Genomic DNA, 17,947 nt, shown 5'->3' with positions numbered 1-17,947 from the left:
GAACCCTTCCCATCTAGTGTTCCCTCTCTGGCCACTGGGAATTTTTGCTACTGCCAGTCACTGCTGGGCCACATGCCATTGTAGGCAGTCCCATCACTTATTGAAACCAGTTAGGCTTTTTGCCCGCACTGCTCCCCTTGGAAGGATGTTCCAGAACTTCACTTCTCTTATGGTTAGAAAGCTTCACATAATTTCGAGCCTAAACTTGTTTATGGCCAGTTTATATCCATTTGTTTGTGCCCACATTGGCGCTTAACTTAAATAACTCTTCTCCCTCCCTGGTATTTATCCCTCTGATGTATTTATAGAGAGTAATCATCTCCCCTCAGCTTTCTTTTGGTTAGGCTAAACAAGCCAAGCTCTTTGAGTCTCCTCTAATAAGGTAGGTTTTCCATTCTTCAGATCAGCCCTTCTTGGCACCTGTTCCAGTCTGAATTAATCTTTCTTAAACATGGGAGATCAGAATTGTGCACAGTATTCCAGATGAGGTCTCACCATTGTATAATGGTACAAACATTTTTCTGTCTCCACTGGAAATACTGTGCCTTTATGCATCCTAAGATTGCATTAGCCTTTTTCATGGTCACATCACATTGATGGCTTAGTCATCCTGCAATCAACCAGTACACCCAGGTCTTTCTCCTCTTCTGTTGCTTCCAACTGATAAATCCCCCACTTTATAGCAAAACTTCTTGTTGTTAATCCCTAAATGCATGACCTTGCACTTCGCATTGTTAAAATTCATCCCATTTCTATTACTTCAGTTTACAAGGTCATCCAGATCTTCTTGTATGATATTCTGATCCTCCTCTGTATTGACAATACCTCCCAACTTTGTGTCATCCACAAATTTTATTAGCACACTCTCAATTTTTGTACCAAGGACAGTAATAAAAATGTTGAATAAGATTGATTCCAAGACCGATCCCTGAAGAACTCCACTGGTAAACTTCCGCCAGCCTGACAGTTCACCTTTCAATAAGATCCGTTTTAGTCTCCCCTTTAACTAGTTCCTTGTCCACCTTTCAATTCTTATTTTAAATCCCATCTTCTCCAATTTAAGTAATAATTTCCCATGTATAACTGTATCAAATGCCTTACTGAAATACAGACCGATTAGATCTACTGCATTTCCTTTGTCTAAAAAGCCAGTTACCTTCTCAAAGAAGGAGATCAGATTAGATTGGTACGATCTACCTTTTGTAAAACCATGTTGTATTTTATCCCAATTATCGTTCACCTCCAAGTCCTTAACTACTTTCTTTTTCAAAATTTGTTTTAAGACCTTGCATACAAATGAGGTCAACAGGCCTGTAGTTTCCTGGATCACCTTTCCCCCTTTCTTAAAAATAGGAACTATATTAGTAATTCTCCAGTCAGAGGATTTACAGATTCATTAAAAATCCTGCTATTGGGTTTGCAATGTCATGTGCCATTCCTTTAATATTCTTGGATACAGATTACCCAGACCCATTAAGATGTCCGAGTTTGACTTCAACTTCCACCTTGGCTGTGGTAATTTCTACCTCCATATCCTAGTTGCCATTAGCCACCCTGCCACTACCCCTAAATTCTTCATTAGCCTCATTAAAAACTGAGGAAATTATTATTTGTTTAGGTGTTAGGCCATGCCTAGATAATCTTTTATCTCTACCCCATCCTCAGTGCTTAGCGGTCCCACTTCTTTCCTTGTTTTCTTCTTATTTGTACAGCTATAGAACCTTTTACTATTGGTTTTAATTACCTTTGCAAGGTCCAACTCTGCTTGGGTTTCAGCAATTCTCACAAAAACAGTATTTAACATTTTAAAAAATTATCAGGGCTGTCATGCGATTAAAAAATTTATCACGATTAATCATGCAATTAAAATAATTAATAATTCACCCGGTTAAACAATAATAGAATTTTATATATATATATATACACAGAGAGAGAGAGAGTCTTTTGTCTCATGAAAAAAATTTCTCTGGAACCTAACCCCCTCATTTACATTAATTCTTATGGGGAAATTGTATTCGCTTAACATCGTTTCGCTTAAAGTAGCATTTTTCAGGAACATAACAACATCGTTAAGTGAGGAGTTCCTGTACTTGAAAACTGTTATCATGTTCCCTCTCAGTCTTTTCCAGATGAAACAAACCCAATTTTTTCAATCTTCCATCATAGGTCATGTTTTCTAGACCTTTAATCATTTTTGTTGCTCTTCTCTGCACTTTCTCCAATTTGTCCACATCTTTCCTGAAATGTGGTACCCAGAACTGGCCACAGTACTACAGTTGAGGCCTAATCAGTTCAGAGTAGAGCGGAAGAATTACTTCTCATGTCTTGCTTGCAACATTCCTACTAATACATCCCAGAAGGATGTTTGCTTTTTTTGCAACAGTGTTACACTGTGACTCATATTTAGTTTGTGGTCCACTATGACCCCCAGATCCCTTTCCACAGTACTCCCTTCCTAGGCAATCATTTCCCATTTTGTATGTGTGCAACTGAGTGTTCTTTCCTAAAAGGAGTTCTTTGCATTTGTCTTTATTGAATTTCATCCTGATTACTTCAGACCATTTCTCCAGGCTGTCCAGACCATTTTGAATTTTAATCCTATCCTCCAAAGCACTTGCAACCCCTCTCAGCTTGGTATCATCTGCAAACTTTGTAATTGTACTCTCTATACCATTATCTAAATCATTGATGAAAATGCTGAACAGAACCGGACCCAGAACTGATCCTGGGGGACCCCACTCGTTATGCCCTTCCAGCATGACTGTGAACCACTGATAACTCCTCTCTGGGAATGGTTTCCCAACCAGTTTTGCACCTACCTTATAGTAGCTCCATCTAGGTTGCATTTCCTTAATTTGTTTATGAGAAGGTCATGTGAGACAGTATCAAATGCTTTACTAAAGGCAAGATATAAAGTAAAATATTTTTATACATTATTCTGTTTTTAAATCTATCAAAATCAGAGTCTGTAAATATTAATAGATCCTTTAGTGGACGGGTATGAAAAGTGCTGCTTCAATAGATAATAGCTCTGTGATACTATTTAGCCTTCATTATTATTATGGGATGAATGAGTATTAGAGTGTATTTTCTTTACTTTAGAGTCCTGTGCTGACAAGCTGTAAAGTGACATGTCAAAGGCTACATTGCCTACATCTTAGTTTAAATAGAAATCTCTCTAGTAACTTGAATGTTTTGCAAGTGAAACTAGATGTGCTGCCTTCTCCTCCCTCTAAACCAAGTATCATGTTGTTGTCAATGATGCAAATCCTTGTGGAACACTCAAGAGTAGAAAAAGCAAAGCAGAAGAATCTGCCTGCAGCCTTCAGGGGTTGACCACAACCTCTGGACTTGGAGCCCATCAGCTCTGTTCTTTGATTGCCTGTAGAGGTAGTTGCTCTTGAGTAATGTGAAATATTCCTCTCTCCACCCCCCCACCCCCAGGGCTAAAGGGGGAAATTGTAACCCTAGAGCAGGTCATGTCAGGGTGCACAGTAGGTAAGAATCCTCTTGCACAATAGCTCCACAGCCATTTTTGCAATGGCTTCTGTGGAACCTTTACATGTCTTTCCACCCCAGGCAGAAAGTGCATGATGTCCCCAAGAAGCTGAGCTCCACAACATACAATGGGTGCACACCTTTTGCACAGTCCTCTGAAATTCTATTCTACCCTTGTGCAGAAGAAATGCATCACTTCCATTAGCTGGAGAGCACACATCCACAGGAGAAAAGCACATCCTCCTCAATTTCCCTTAATCCTGCCAGCCCAATTTCCGAAATACCACAGTTGAGAATGCGACTGTAGCATCACAAGTGATAGTGGGGAATATTACTGCTATATCATAGGGAAATATGTCTCGCTAGATGACAAGTCTTCATTCCCTAAACTACTTAGTGATATGCAAACGTTTGAAAAGGCAATGGAGGAGCTCTGTGATACTGCACATGGTGTAATATTTTTAAAACCACAAACTAAAACAAATTTATTATCTAAACAAAATGTGGCATACTAGTTAAAGCACCACACTAGCCAAATAGGGAGTGTGTCTGAATTGTGTTTGAAAAAACAAAAACCTATCTAGAACAGGGGTGGGCAAACTATGGCCCCCGAGCCATTTTAAGCTGATCTGCAAGCCGCACCACATAGCTCAGCCCCATTCCAACGCTCTGGGTGGGGCGCTGGGTCCGGGCTGCACCAACGGCTCGGCTCTGCTCCGGTGCTCTGGCCATGGCGCTGGATCAGGAGCCAGACCATTCAGCTTTGCCCCACTCCAGCTGGGGCGCTGGGTTGAGGGCCGGACCATGCAGCTCAGCCCTGCTTCGGCACTCTGGCCGGGGCGCTGGGTTGGGGCCGCACCACGCGGCTTGGCCCCGCTCTGGCTGGGGCACAGGGTTGGGGCTGCTCTATGTGGCTCCCGGAAGCCGCGGCATGGCCCCTTTCTGGCTCCTACGTGCTCCAATGGGAACTGCAGGGGGTGGTGCCTGCAGATGGGGCAGTGTGAAGAGCCGCCTGGCTGTACTTCTGCATAGGAGCCAGAGAAGGGATATACCAGTGCTTCCAGGAGCTGCTTGAGGTAAGTGCTGCTCGGAGCCTGCACCCCCTGAGCCTCTCCCCAAGCCCCTGCCCCAGCCCTGATCCCCCTCCCGCTCTCCAAACCCCTCGATCCCAGCCCGGAGCACCCTCCTGCACCCCAAACCTCTCATCTCCAGCCCCACCCCAGAGCCCGAACCCCCTCCCGCACCCCAACCCCAATTTTGTGAGCATTCATGGCCCGCCATACAATTTCTATTCCCCAATGTGGTGCTCGGGCCAAAAAGTTTGCTCAACCCTGATCTAGAATATGCAAAAAGAAAACTCAGAATTCTGATCGTTAACAGTATAAATTAAAGAATTCAGAATATTGTATTTAATCATGGGATTTCTTGATGACACTACCGGAAATGACACTTCCTGAACTCTCTGCACTATTACTTCTTAAATAAAAAAAACCCCTCCAAAATTAAGGAAAGAAAATCCATATGAGCTAGTATGGCCAGAAGAAGAGTAAATCTTAAGAAAATCCAGGCATATGAAAAAATGAAATGTGAGTCTATGGATATTTGTTTAAAACCAACCAACCAACCATCACCTGACAGGACACACGAACACAGCTAATATGAAAATTGGTATGACTGCTGAGCCTCATGTCTGTCACGACACACACTTATCAGTCTTGTCACAGAGCCCTGCTGTAATGTCACATGTCCAACAAGACAGCCGGCTACCCACAAAGTTTCTCCTCCTTACTACCAGGAGCTGGTAAGGCAGAGAAACTGCAGGGAGTCAAGCTGCCTCTCTTTCTCTCCTCTGGGTGCTCCCCTGGCTGTAGCCAAACCAGTCTGGAGCAGCCAGGAGGAGGAGAAGGTAGCTGTAGCCTTCGGAGTGCCTGCCAGCGTTCCCAACTCTTGTCATCTTGTGAATCTTGGAATCATGTTACTATGCGAGAACTTCAGCTTTCAGTTTTTTTTAAAAGTATGTTTCTTGCCCTTGTGGCTGTACAAAAAATCTTGAAATATGAATCCCAAAAGGCCCCAAATCCGAAGGCTAATAAAAGAAACTCAAATATATTATATTCACAAATCTCATGAATTTTAAGCTATCATCATCATATTTTGGGTCAGCCTAATGAGTTTTGAATGACTGAAGTTGGCAATAATGCTGCTAGCAAGGGATAAGAGGGGAGCCAGAGGCAGGGTTTAAGACTGGGAGACAGGAGAAGGGGGCAGGCAGCATAAATGGGAACAGTGACTGGGGGTTGGAAGTAACAAAAACTGGGTACAGAAAATGGGAACCTGTGGCTAAAAGTAGGATGCAAAAGAGGACAGGATCTGAAGGGGGACAGGGCACAAAGAGGTTCCTTAATGGAGCTGAGAACAGGAATTGAATATCAGTAATTCTAGAACTTGACAACTGGCATAACCAAAGGCAACATGCTCTCCTTTGCAGCTGAAGTCATTATTTTTGAAAAGCACTCCTCATACAATAACAATACCGGAACTGACTAATCCACAATACACATTCATTTGTAAAAATGGACAGAAGAAATATACATTTCCTTAAAAATGCTTACCTATGTCTAAAATCTTTATTTCTTGGTGGGAGCAAGTAAAGAAGAGTGGAAAAGCAATATTAGAAAAAAAGGTTAGAAAAGAAACAAGAGGAGCAGAAGGCAGAATTTAAACTATTATTATTCTAGTGAAGAAGATGAATTATGAACTTTGATCCACCAGAGTTAACTTATTTTGACTCTAAAACAGGAAATAATTAGGCTAGTTTGAATTGCTACAATATTTTTAGATAGAGATATGCATAGTTAAACATTTTAGAGTTAATCAAATTTACTTCATTTTTAAATTGGTTTAATTCTTTCGGTTCAATGCATTATGTAAAAAATTTGGATATATTAACTTACAAAATGTCAGAAAACTATCCCATATTTTAATTCTCAACACCATCTTAATTCCAAAAGTCCCAGACTAGGAAAAGACATACCTGAGTTCAAGAACACTAGTTACATTTCCAGATGGGAATATGCGCCGAACATAGTTGAAATCCCCTACATACAGGCTGCCATCTATCCCACAAGCTAAGGCTACTGGAGCTAGTAGTTTATTACCATCAGCTTGGCCATTGCAACTTGGGCATGAGATGCTGCGTCTTCGTCCATTGCCCATGATGCTACTAACAACTGGAGGTTGCTGAGAAATAAATTGATTTTCACCATTTCCTTTGTAGAGGATACCTGATAGAAATAAAAATACAATTGCTTCTCACAGCAAAGTCACGTTCAGGAAATGATGATCATTAACAGCAAACCTACCTTATGCAAGACATTTTTTTTCATAAAATTAATTTACAAATAAATCGGAAATTCACTTAGAGAACCCATAGCACCAAATTAAGAAACAGTGAAAATAACCCTCTTGTTCAAAATATATAGTAGAATATTAAAAATACTAACATCTGTAATATAAACATGTTTACAATCATTCTGTTTATGATTTTTTATATTTATAATTGAGGGGGATTTTTTTTTGAAAAATTACAAAAATCACATGATCCATTTATTTTTTATGAGACATATGCTTCTAAATCCCTTTGGTTTGAAAATCTCCCTCAAAAGACTGGAGTTCTAACTGCATGTACACTGATTATTGGAAAAGATGGATTTATATTTGGGAGTTTCATTCCTGCAATCATACAGTAACTAATTAAAAACAACCTGTTAAATATGACTGGACAACTACCACATACATCAAATATTAATAAGGGGATACTTCAAAAAAGTTCTGAGACTCAATTTCACATAATAAAAGTGTCTTTTTTCACTGTACAATAATAATCTATCCCTGGTAACAAAGTCTGCACCTAGAATACATCTGCAGTTCTATATGGTTATTAAAAATGTCAAATACAACAAAAAATGTAGTGGCAGGCCAATCTGCTCCTTAAACCTAATTTATTTAGGTTTGAAAAGTACAGTCATTTTATGAAGACAAAGGAATATGCCAGCAGTACTTTTATATGGCCTTCACAGGGAACGTGGGAAGCAAAATACATACCTGATGTTAAATTTTTCAGTTAGAGAATTATGTTTGAATTTGGACTCAGTTAAATGTTACCAGCGTCCTCATTATTATACAGATCAATGACTCCATGAAGGTCTGCTGTATGGATGGTCAGCTATTATTGTTACGCTCATATGTCACAATAAATCTTCATGTGGTATAATCCATGTAAACCACATGTCCCTTTGTACTTTATAGTGCTACGTGTTTTATTTCTTGAGTACAAAGTTTCAAAAGCAGTTTTTGGTGCTAATGGTAACTCTTCTTTTTTGAGATACTGTTAAAACAATCAATCTTACAAAAACACATTTAGGAAACTTGAGAAGGTGTGTCGCTCCCCTTCCCCCCACTTTTCCTGCAAGGCACTTCTTAAGTTGAAAAGAGATCAGAATAAATATCTTTCCTTTTTCACTTAAACTGTTTTTGGTTGCTTCAGTTACTTTTTTAATGTCATACAATTTGGTGGAGGTAAATACCAGAGCAAATATACATTATGAAATCAGAAAGGATGAAACTGGCTTACGAAAACTTAAAGAAAAGTCATCAAAATAAGGCTGCATCATAATAGCAAATGGAGTTTGTTTTTCATGAATAGTCTGAGAAAGAATGCATTAATGGCATCTGAAATCCCCTTCCTATGATTACCTCATTTGTGACAACCATGGAACCATAATTTTGCTGAAATAGCTAAGTTATATAATTTTTATAAGAAGACTCCTACAAGTCAAGACTCTGCACTAGTGCACATGATTTATTCTGTCATTACTTTGAAAAATTGGTCCTTCATATTTCTCCTCTATTATCACAGAATGGAAAGATGAACATTAGAATATTTATTGCAGTGGTTCAGGGTGTCCATACAAACACCTGTCACTGTCTGTACCCTCTGAATAAATTTCTCCAGCTCATCCACCTTGTCATTACAACTAACTACTTTCTTTATTCAATTAGACACATGTCACTTTGAAAAGTCATACTTGTCAAATCTACTCTTGAACATAATTTAAAGCCACAATCAATTCACCTTGTGAATAGAAACAACCTCATAATTTTTAAAAAACTAGACTAAATAAAACATGCATCTTTGCATTTTTATAAATATCTTAAGAATTTTGCATGGTTCTTTTCTGACATTTTAAATTCAAAATTTCCATTTCCCCTTAATTGGTTATATTATTTTTCTCCTATTCAGCAGTACCAGTTAGGTTACGACCCATCATATCACACCAGCTAAGCAGGATCAAACTGAGCCAACACGTAGATGGGAAACCTCCACAAAAGACTTGGATGCTGCTGGAAGGAGCATTCTTCTCTTTCAGGATAGCTACACCACAAATGAAGGTGTCATTGCAGTGCCGTAACAATAGTAGTGAAGATATGGTGGCATAAGTCTTCACTTCAGGCTAGCTGCCACAGGACAAGACTGCTGGTGACACTGGGTGCGTATTCAGGTTGCTGGCCCATCCCGAAGTCCATGCCACAGCATTTTCACTGCTATTGTTACCTGTGCTAGATTAAAGTTAGAGTGGGTACATCTGCAATTGCACCTTCAGCTGTGGTGTAGACATGCCCTAGATCAGTACTGAACTGATGCCCCAGCATAGTGTTAGAGGGAGGCCCTGCCACATACTTTCTGTAAGAGTACAGCACATCCTGACCAAATTCCAACTTGCGTAATTTCATTCTGCTTATCTAATTTTCCTTACAGATTCAACTGAATACAGTATTCTTCACTTCCTTTTCTAAACTCTTATGCCATGCTGCTGAACACTGTTAAACAGCTGCCTCGTTTTATTCCAAAGTTGGCTATATTTCACTGGGGAGTGGAGCAATCCTCATATGAATTTTGGTTTTGGATCCTTTAGTATGAAAGGCACTATGTAAATTATAATTACTATACTATAATTCTGACTGCTGCTTTGTTGCTCTGGGCAGTCCCTAGCAATCTCCACCACTCCCCTTCTCCATCAAGTGAGGAGCAGTAGGCAGGGTGGAACTGATTGTTGGGGAGCTGGTTCAATCTAGCTGCAATGAAGTGACACATGAAAATGTACAGGAGTTAGCAGTGCCTATTCTAAGAGAAGAGAGCCTCTCTGCCCCACTGGCTTCTTCTTGATGTCAGTGTTCCCAAAAGTGCTGCAGAGTCATTCATGAGACATCCTGCCAGGGAGAGGGGCCACAAGGAGAAGCATTAGCAACATGAATTGTAAGTAGCCTGTCTCCATGGAAATGTACTCTGTGGAGTTGGGGCGGGGGCATGACAGGACACTCTATAATAGGCCAATGACAAGCATGTTAGACACATTGATGCTGCTTTTGACACCCATGAAAACTCAAATCTTACTAATCCACAATTGGTCCCCCATTAGCTGAAGTTAGTGAGAATATAAGAACGTAAGAATGACCATACTGGGTCAGACCAAAGGTCCATCTAGCCCAAATATCCTGTCTTCCAGCAGTGGCCAATGCCAGGTGCCCCGGAGGGAACGAACAGAACAGGTAATCATCAAGTAATCCATCCCCTGTTGCCCATTCCCAGTTTCTGGCAAACAGTTGCTAGGGAAACCATTCTTGCTAATAGCCATTGAGGGACCTATCCCCCATGAATGTATCTAGTTCTTTTTTTGAACCCTGTTATAGTTTTGGCCTTCATAATATCCTGTAGCAAAGAGTTCCACAGGTTGACTGTGCATTGTGTGAAAAAATACTTTTTTGTTTGTTTTAAACCTGCTGCCTATTAATTTCATTTGGTGACCTCTAGTTCTTGTGTTATGAGAAGGAGTAAATAACACTTCCTTATTTACTTTCTCCACCCCAGTCATGATGTTATAGACCTCAATCATATCCCCCCTTAGTCGTTTCTTTTCCAAGCTGAAAAGTCCCATTCTTATTACTCTCTCCTCATATGGAAGCTGTTCCATGCACCTAATCATTTTTGTTGCCCTTTTCTGTATATTTTCCAATTCCAATATATCTTTTTTGAGATGGGGCAACCACATCTGCATGCAGTATTCAAGATGTGGGCATACCATGGATTTATATAGAGGCAATATGATATTTGCTGTCTTATTATCTATCCCTTTCTTAATGATTCTCAACATTCTGTTTGCTTTTTTGACTGTTGCTGCACATTGAGTGGATGTTTTCAGAGAAGTATCCACAATGACTCCAAGATTCCTTTTTTGAGTGGTAACAGCTAATTTAGACCCCATCATTTTATATGTATAACTGGGATTATGTTTGCCAATGTGCATTACTTTGCATTTATCCACATTGAATTTCATCTGCCATTTTGTTGCTCCATCACCAAGTTTTGTGAGATCTCTTTGTAACTCTTTGCAGTCTGCTTTGGACTGAACTATCTTGAGTAGTTTTGCATCATCTGCAAATTTTGCCACCTCACTGTTTACCCCTTTTTCCAGATCTTTTATGAATGTGTTGAACAGCACTAGTCCCAGTACAGATCCCTGGGGGACACCACTATTTACCTCTCTCCATTCTGAAAACTGACCATTTATTCCTACCCTTCGTTTCCTATCTTTTAATCACTTACTGACCCATGAGAGAACCTTCCCTCTTATCCCATGACTGTTTAATGAGGCCCTTGTTTATCAGTTAGAAGTCAGCTTGACAACTTTGGGCTTTAATCAGATCTCTGATTTGTGCCTGTGGCTGGCCATCAAACCCATTCACCTCACAGAAGGCAGGCAGTGTTTGCATCGCCATCCTTCCTTCACAGTTCTGTTGAGTCAACTTTAAGTTGCAGTCTGAACCCTGTCTGTGGAGGCTGCCCAGGGAACATGCTGAATCAGGACATGCCCTGCATGCCTTGGCCACACACCCCTCTCCTTTCCAGCCAGCACAGCTGAGAGCTCTAGTAGAGGGGAGGTGCAGGTGCTTTGAGCTGATAGAATCCCTCTCCAGGTAGACATTCTGCTGCTGGGGATTATGACTTCAGTAGGAGTTTCTCCTGTGTAACTGAGGGCCAAAGTGAGGTCTAAGAGTGAAGAGATCTGGGTCTGGCAGAGGCTTTGATTATTGCTATGTAATTTTCACTAAGTGGGAGCAAAAGTGCCAGTCATCACACTGATAATACATAACTAGTAGGAAACAATTTCAGTATTCTGAGATATGATTTTTTTTTAAAAATCAGGGCTTCCTTAATGGCACACATAGTCATTAAAATATTAAACATATATTAAAACCAATTTGAAGATAAAATAAAATTTTGTAAACTAAAAAAATTCAGTAAGATGTTTTTCATTGTGACACCTTTGTTAAGGAAAATCCCAACAGTTTATGTAATTTTAAGGAGCGAGAAATATGAAATATGGCATCAACTGTAAATCTTTGTTCAGGTATGGTACCTTTTTTAAACCGAAGAAAATATTTGATTAATTATAACAATATGCTTCAAGCAAGGGCACTAGAGTAAAATATTAAAATGAACAATAACAAGAATACGTCCTTACCATTCTGAACATCCAACACATGATGTTTATCCAATGTCCAACCACCCATGTTAGAGGCATCCAGTTCATATCCCTGCAAAATGGCAGTCCGCTTTTCCCAGAGAGTTAGATCCAAACAAGACTCGTATTCATAACCCACAGACACTGGAATCATAATAAATCATGTTTCATATTCCCCACCATAGTTGAAAAATGGAATTTTGTTCAGAAAACTAACTTTACATTTCTATACTAAGCTTGTGATTAAAACCTGTATATCCTTTATCATACAGAGATTGTTCAAATATTTCATAATTTAAAAAAGGAATTTCAGATGGTTAAAATTATTTTGTTTTTAAAAAGAGCAGTAGACTAAGTCTGTCCTAAGACAAGGATGCAGTACAGAGTGGGTTTTTTCCACATTAATTTTCCACTGTGCTTAAAATGAGATCCACAAAAACTATCCACATTGGGTCTATCCTCCAAGTTATTTAATACAAATGAAAAACTATCAATTTGTGATCTCTTTTTAATTTGAAATACATTTTTATTATAAAAAGTTTACCTTAATTCTTTCTAATACATTTCAGTACAATGCTGTTGTGCTAAATATTTTCTGATCAACTGATATGGTCAGTTTCAATTTAACACTATGATTCCAAGATAGTAATAAATTCAGAAAAGCATCACACTGTACATACCAACAGCTTCAGATAAGCCATAGACCTTCTGGTTGTATGCATCAGTTTTATCCCATATGAAAGTGTAAGCCAGATTTGGGGATGCAGGGAACCATTTCTGGAAAAGTCTTCCCACCACTGCCACCATAAGATGAACTTTCATTAAGTTAAATGGTATAACAGACTGGGTCATGGTGATCTTAAGAACTGATTTATATCCTGCAGCTCTAGAGCTTAAGTATGATAATTTCAAATCAGTTCCTGGAATTGTAGTCTCTTCATGAAGTACCTAATTGTTGATAAAGAAACATTACAATAATGTAAGTTATTTTCAGATTAATCTGAATATAATAGTATTTTAAAATCATACCTTGAACAGTATATTAAAATCCATAGTGAATCAGAGCCTATATCTGAACTGCATTTCAATAAAGTAAAACATTCTAACAAAAGAAATCACAATATTCTACGTTTTCTTAAAGACATCTTACAGTCTTTTTGTGATGAAGTCGCTCAATTATTATTTTCTGCAGCAAACTTTCAAAGACTTACGGACATCTCTTTGTTTTCCTGGAAGAACACCTCCAGTCTCTTTTTCCACAACAGTTTTGTCAGTAAAGCATCCTCTTTCTGTCTAAGTGCACTGGGCAAATAGCTTCTTCTGAAGCCACCATCCATGTTGTGTATCACATACAGTAACTGTGATACAGCTAGCACTCTCCCTATTGAAGATAAATGAGCACTGGGCATCTGAGATCCAGCAATCACTCCTACATGTCCCTGCATGAAGCTGACAATGCTCTTCTGGGATAGACACTTAATTCACTCAGAAGTGAGAATGCTTCTCTGAGCAACATCAACAAACCTAAGACACCATATTGTGACAAGTCAATTTTACTATAATTAAGAATGCAATTATGAAGTTACTTGTTAGCATACAAAATAATTCCTTTTCCCCATCCCTTGTCTATATTGCCTATTTAGATAATAAGCTTTTCTGGGCAGCGAGTTATTGCTTAGAATGTGTATGTACAGCCCCTCACACAATGGGGATCCAGATTTTGATTAGGGCCTCTAATTGCTACTGTAGTACAAATGTTAAATAATAATACTAGTGTTTCATAGAATATCTGTCTTATTTCTGTATTGTAAATATTTTAAACTAGAGCTTTCTTCCCCATATTTCCTGATCAATTTTCACTGTTTGGACATCAGCTCATTGCTTTCTGATATCAGAAACGTTCAATCCTGTTTTTATAAGTTTTTCCACCTCCCATGAGAATTAGAGTTTGTGTGTGGTAGTTGGACATGAAGGGTTTCTGCATTTGTCAAGGTTCCTCCCCCACTCTGAACTCTAGGGTACAGATGTGGGGACCTGCATGAAAAACCTCCTAAGCTTATCTTTACCAGCTTAGGTCAAAACTTCCCCAAGGTACAAAATATTACTCCCGTTATCCTTGGACTGGCCGCTACCACCACCAAACTAATACTGGTTACTGGGGAAGAGCTGTTTGGACGCGTCCTTCCCCCCAAAATACTTCCCAAAACCTTGCACCCCACTTCCTGGACAAGGTTTGGTAAAAAGCCTCACCAATTTGCTTAGGTGACTACAGACCCAGACCCTTGGATCTTAAGAACAATGAACAATCCTCCCAACACTTGCACTCCCCCCCCTTTCCTGGGAAATGTTGGATAAAAAGCCTCACCAATTTGCATAGGTGACCACAGACCCAAACCCTTGGATCTGAGAACAATGAAAAAGCATTCAGTGTTTTACAAGAAGACTTTTAATAAAAAATAGAAGTAAATAGAAATAAAGAAATCCCCCCGTAAAATCAGGATGGTAGATATCTTACAGGGTAATTAGATTCAAAAACCTAGAGAACCCCTCTAGGCAAAACCTTAAGTTACAAAAAAGATACACAGACAGAAATAGTTATTCTATTCAGCACAATTCTTTTCTCAGCCATTTAAAGAAATCATAATCTAACACATACCTAGCTAGATTACTTACTAAAAGTTCTAAGACTCCATTCCTGTTCTGTCCCTGGCCAAGACGACTACAGACAGACACAGACCCTTTGTTTCTCTCCCTCCTCCCAGCTTTTGAAAGTATCTTGTCTCCTCATTGGTCATTTTGGTCAGGTGCCAGCGAGGTTACCTTTAGCTTCTTAACCCTTTACAGGTGAGAGGAACTTTCCCCTGGCCAGGAGGGATTTCAAAGGGGTTTACCCTTCCCTTTATATTTATGACAGCATTCTATGGATTAAGATAGTCCATCACCTTTATTTCACTCAGGACTTTAACTGGATAAGAATCACATTCCTAAATACTGAAGGCAGAGCCACCAAGCATCCCCATTAAAATTAAAAGCTTTCTATAAATCACATCTCAGGGCTGAATTAAAGCAGTATGGGGACATAGCAGCACTTAGTGCTCCTGGGAAACAAATTTAGGCAGCTTTACTCTACTTTTCCATCCCTTGGTCCTCGGGCAGCCAAGGCCAATGTACTAACTTATACTGGTGGATAACAGTCTGCAGGGAAGCACTGTGCTCTACCCAGCTTCTCTACACCCCAAAATGTCATCTATGTTGAGGCAAGCACCAATACAGGCTGGCAGAGGGCTGGCTATGGGAGCTCTATGCTAGGGAAATCCTCAGATGCAGTTTTAAAACTGCTTATGCACCCTTTAAGAGGTTGCTTCTTTAAGAAGGTCCAAGGACCTGGCCTATAGAGTTTAAGAGGCCTTAGATGTCATAATATCCGATAACTGATGGAAACTACTGCAGGTATGTTAAGAAAGATTTACATGACATTAATTATATTCTTCTCTTTTCTCTTTCTATGACCAATTATCACTGACAGCAGCTTAGCTCATCTAACAGGAAGCTTAGGATGCAACAAAGCTGTCATTCAAGTAAGGTATATATAGGCAAGCACCTCTCTTCTCCTCCAGTCAGAAACTTCCCACACTGTGTAGAACTTCATATTACAGTAGAAAGGAAAGGAGGAGTAGAATGGGGAACAGGTTACTAGGACAAGTCCAATTACTGATAAGCAATTCTTAATTGTCAAATATCTGCTCTTCCCACTTCACCAATCATCACTGAGAGCAGATGACACACAGTACTGTCATTAAGCAAGTGCTTAAAATTGGTGATATTTGTGTTGCCTCTAAAATTACTTTTGCAGTGCCTTGGCCCAAGTTGCAGAGACTATAGGGGATGCTCCTCTGAACTGGAGGGTAAACAAATCTCTGCAGGCTAAAAATGTAAAAACCCATCCAGAGATATAAGTAACTGAGGATCTGTTCCTTTACTAAGACCTTCAAGGTAAAACAACTCTTTAAGGTGTTTGAAGGACTCCCACGCTGCACTTAAAAAGTGAACTAACAGATGCTGTTCTCTTTCTGGAGGAAAAAAAAAGCAACTTGAGTAGAGAAACAAAGGAAAACAACATCCATAAATGAACACAGCACGATGGTTCCTGTTAGTCCCAAAGTTTACTCAAATCTTCTCTTGCAACCAGAAAGTGAAGAAGAGTAGTGCTAAGTCCTAAAGCATCCATCCACCTGCTTAGCTGAGAGAACAGAAAGTAAACAGGCCACTCTGGCGGGCATTTTCAGAAAGCTCTACAGTGGGTTTGGATGGCTGCCTCATTAAGAACCAGGAGCCAAATTCAGGTCTTACTGAGATGAAAAACTGACTATTGCTAGGGTAAGATTCACAAAGGGGGCTCAGCACTGCAACTCCTCACTTTAGGTGCTCTGCTGCTTAGTAGAATCCACAGCCCAGACGTAGGCACCCTGGCTTCCTATGCAATGCATGGGGAGAGCTAGGCACCTAACCATGGATCCACAGCCAGCAAGGTGAACGAGGTGCTGCTTATGTTAGCCATAGGAAATGCCCAGGAGAAGGGTGTGGCCTAAGCACTGCCCCCAAAGGATCTTAGGTGCCTAAATCTGGGTCAGAGGGAGGTGCCCATCTTTGGTTGGGACTTATAGTCATGAGCCCTATCCTCTCCTGGAATGAAGTGTCTAAGCCCTTTCTTGCAAACACAAGTAAGAGAAGCTGCCACATACTCCCCCTTATAATCTTGATCCAGGGGTTAGAGCGCTCACCCGGGATGTGGGGGATGCTGATTCAAATACCCCACTTTGTGTGATTAGGTCTGAACCCACATCTATAACCTCTCAGGACAGCACCTAACTTCTGGGCTATGGGATAGCAACAGGTGGGTCTCTCTCCATCTTTTCTGTTGAAGCCGTTCCACTTCCTATAAATACTTAAATATTCAGTGGATCCGGGCGAGAGAATGATTTTACATCCCATTGGTTCGGGCACTCAACTAGGAGGTGGAAGACCACACTTCAAGTCCCAGTTCCAATGACTATTTAATTATACAAAGTTGAACAGCTTCAACAACAGAAACTGAGGGGGAGACCCTACCAAAGAACACCCTACAGCTCAGTGGTTGGGTGCTCACTTCTAATGTAGAAAATCCAAGTTCAAGTCTTTGCTCCACATTAGATATAGAGGGGACATGAACCTGGGGCCCAACATCCTTGGTGAGTGCTCTAACCTCTGGGCTAAAAGGCATAGACACCACAACTATCATAATTTTTTGCTAGAAGGCACAGGCACCACCTCCACCTGCTCCTGTGCTTTGTGTGGGGACTGATCTGTTAGGTGGTCTCTGAGAATGCCTACTGGACTGGGTCTCACAGGGGACATAGACGGGGAATGTTTACTAGGTTTTAGGTTTGAGCTGGGGGCCTGGGTGTCTGTCCTGATGCAGCTGTGCACATGCTCAGTGGCAGATTTTTAGGCACCAAAGGGACTTTTAGGAGACTAGGGACTTTAGGCCTAGAGACCTAGGATTGGGCAGCAGCTGAATGGGCGTTTTGAGGATCTAAATTTTGGACTTAGGTGTCTAAAATGGCACCCAAATCCCTTTGTGGATCTAACTCCGAATCCTGGAAATGTAACAAGTCCTTACAAATCACACTGTTCCACTAGCTGTGCTCTGTCTTAACTGAGCTCCCTGAGAACTTCGGCAATCTAGAGGTGAGTAAGGAACCAGCCCTCCAGCCCTCCTCCTGAACCATTAATTCTCTAACCTTATTACTAAAAAGTTAAATCTGCAGATACAGACAGAGTTTCTCACAGGTGTCTGGATGGTGAATCCGTTAAATGAAGAACTAGAA

The 17,947-nt window shown here is 40.3% G+C and overlaps 2 protein-coding genes across 34 annotated transcripts in view; one reads left to right on the top strand and one right to left on the bottom strand.

The window, feature by feature from the left end:
• Positions 1 to 17,947, bottom strand: part of TENM3 (teneurin transmembrane protein 3) — a 2,195,833-nt gene that overhangs the window by 46,062 nt on the left and 2,131,824 nt on the right. For 27 of the 33 annotated variants that reach the window (XM_073341694.1, XM_073341703.1, XM_073341702.1 and 24 more), the window contains 4 exons: positions 12,761 to 13,028; positions 12,081 to 12,224; positions 6,533 to 6,782; positions 6,111 to 6,131 (listed from right to left, as the gene is read on the bottom strand). In XM_073341694.1, the coding sequence (XP_073197795.1) occupies positions 6,111 to 6,131; positions 6,533 to 6,782; positions 12,081 to 12,224; positions 12,761 to 13,028 (683 nt within the window). The remainder of the gene's footprint in view (positions 1 to 6,110; positions 6,132 to 6,532; positions 6,783 to 12,080; positions 12,225 to 12,760; positions 13,029 to 17,947) is intronic. The other 6 variants (XM_073341705.1, XM_073341707.1, XM_073341711.1 and 3 more) reach the window with 1 other exon arrangement.
• The window catches only part of DCTD (dCMP deaminase), a 178,747-nt gene that overhangs the window by 141,092 nt on the left and 19,708 nt on the right, over positions 1 to 17,947 (top strand). The gene's annotated exons all lie outside the window — the stretch shown is intronic.

This window comes from Lepidochelys kempii, chromosome 4 (genome assembly GCF_965140265.1).
Source record: "Lepidochelys kempii isolate rLepKem1 chromosome 4, rLepKem1.hap2, whole genome shotgun sequence".
Taxonomy (NCBI): domain Eukaryota; kingdom Metazoa; phylum Chordata; order Testudines; family Cheloniidae; genus Lepidochelys; species Lepidochelys kempii.
This window is presented reverse-complemented; position numbering and strand designations above follow the sequence as displayed.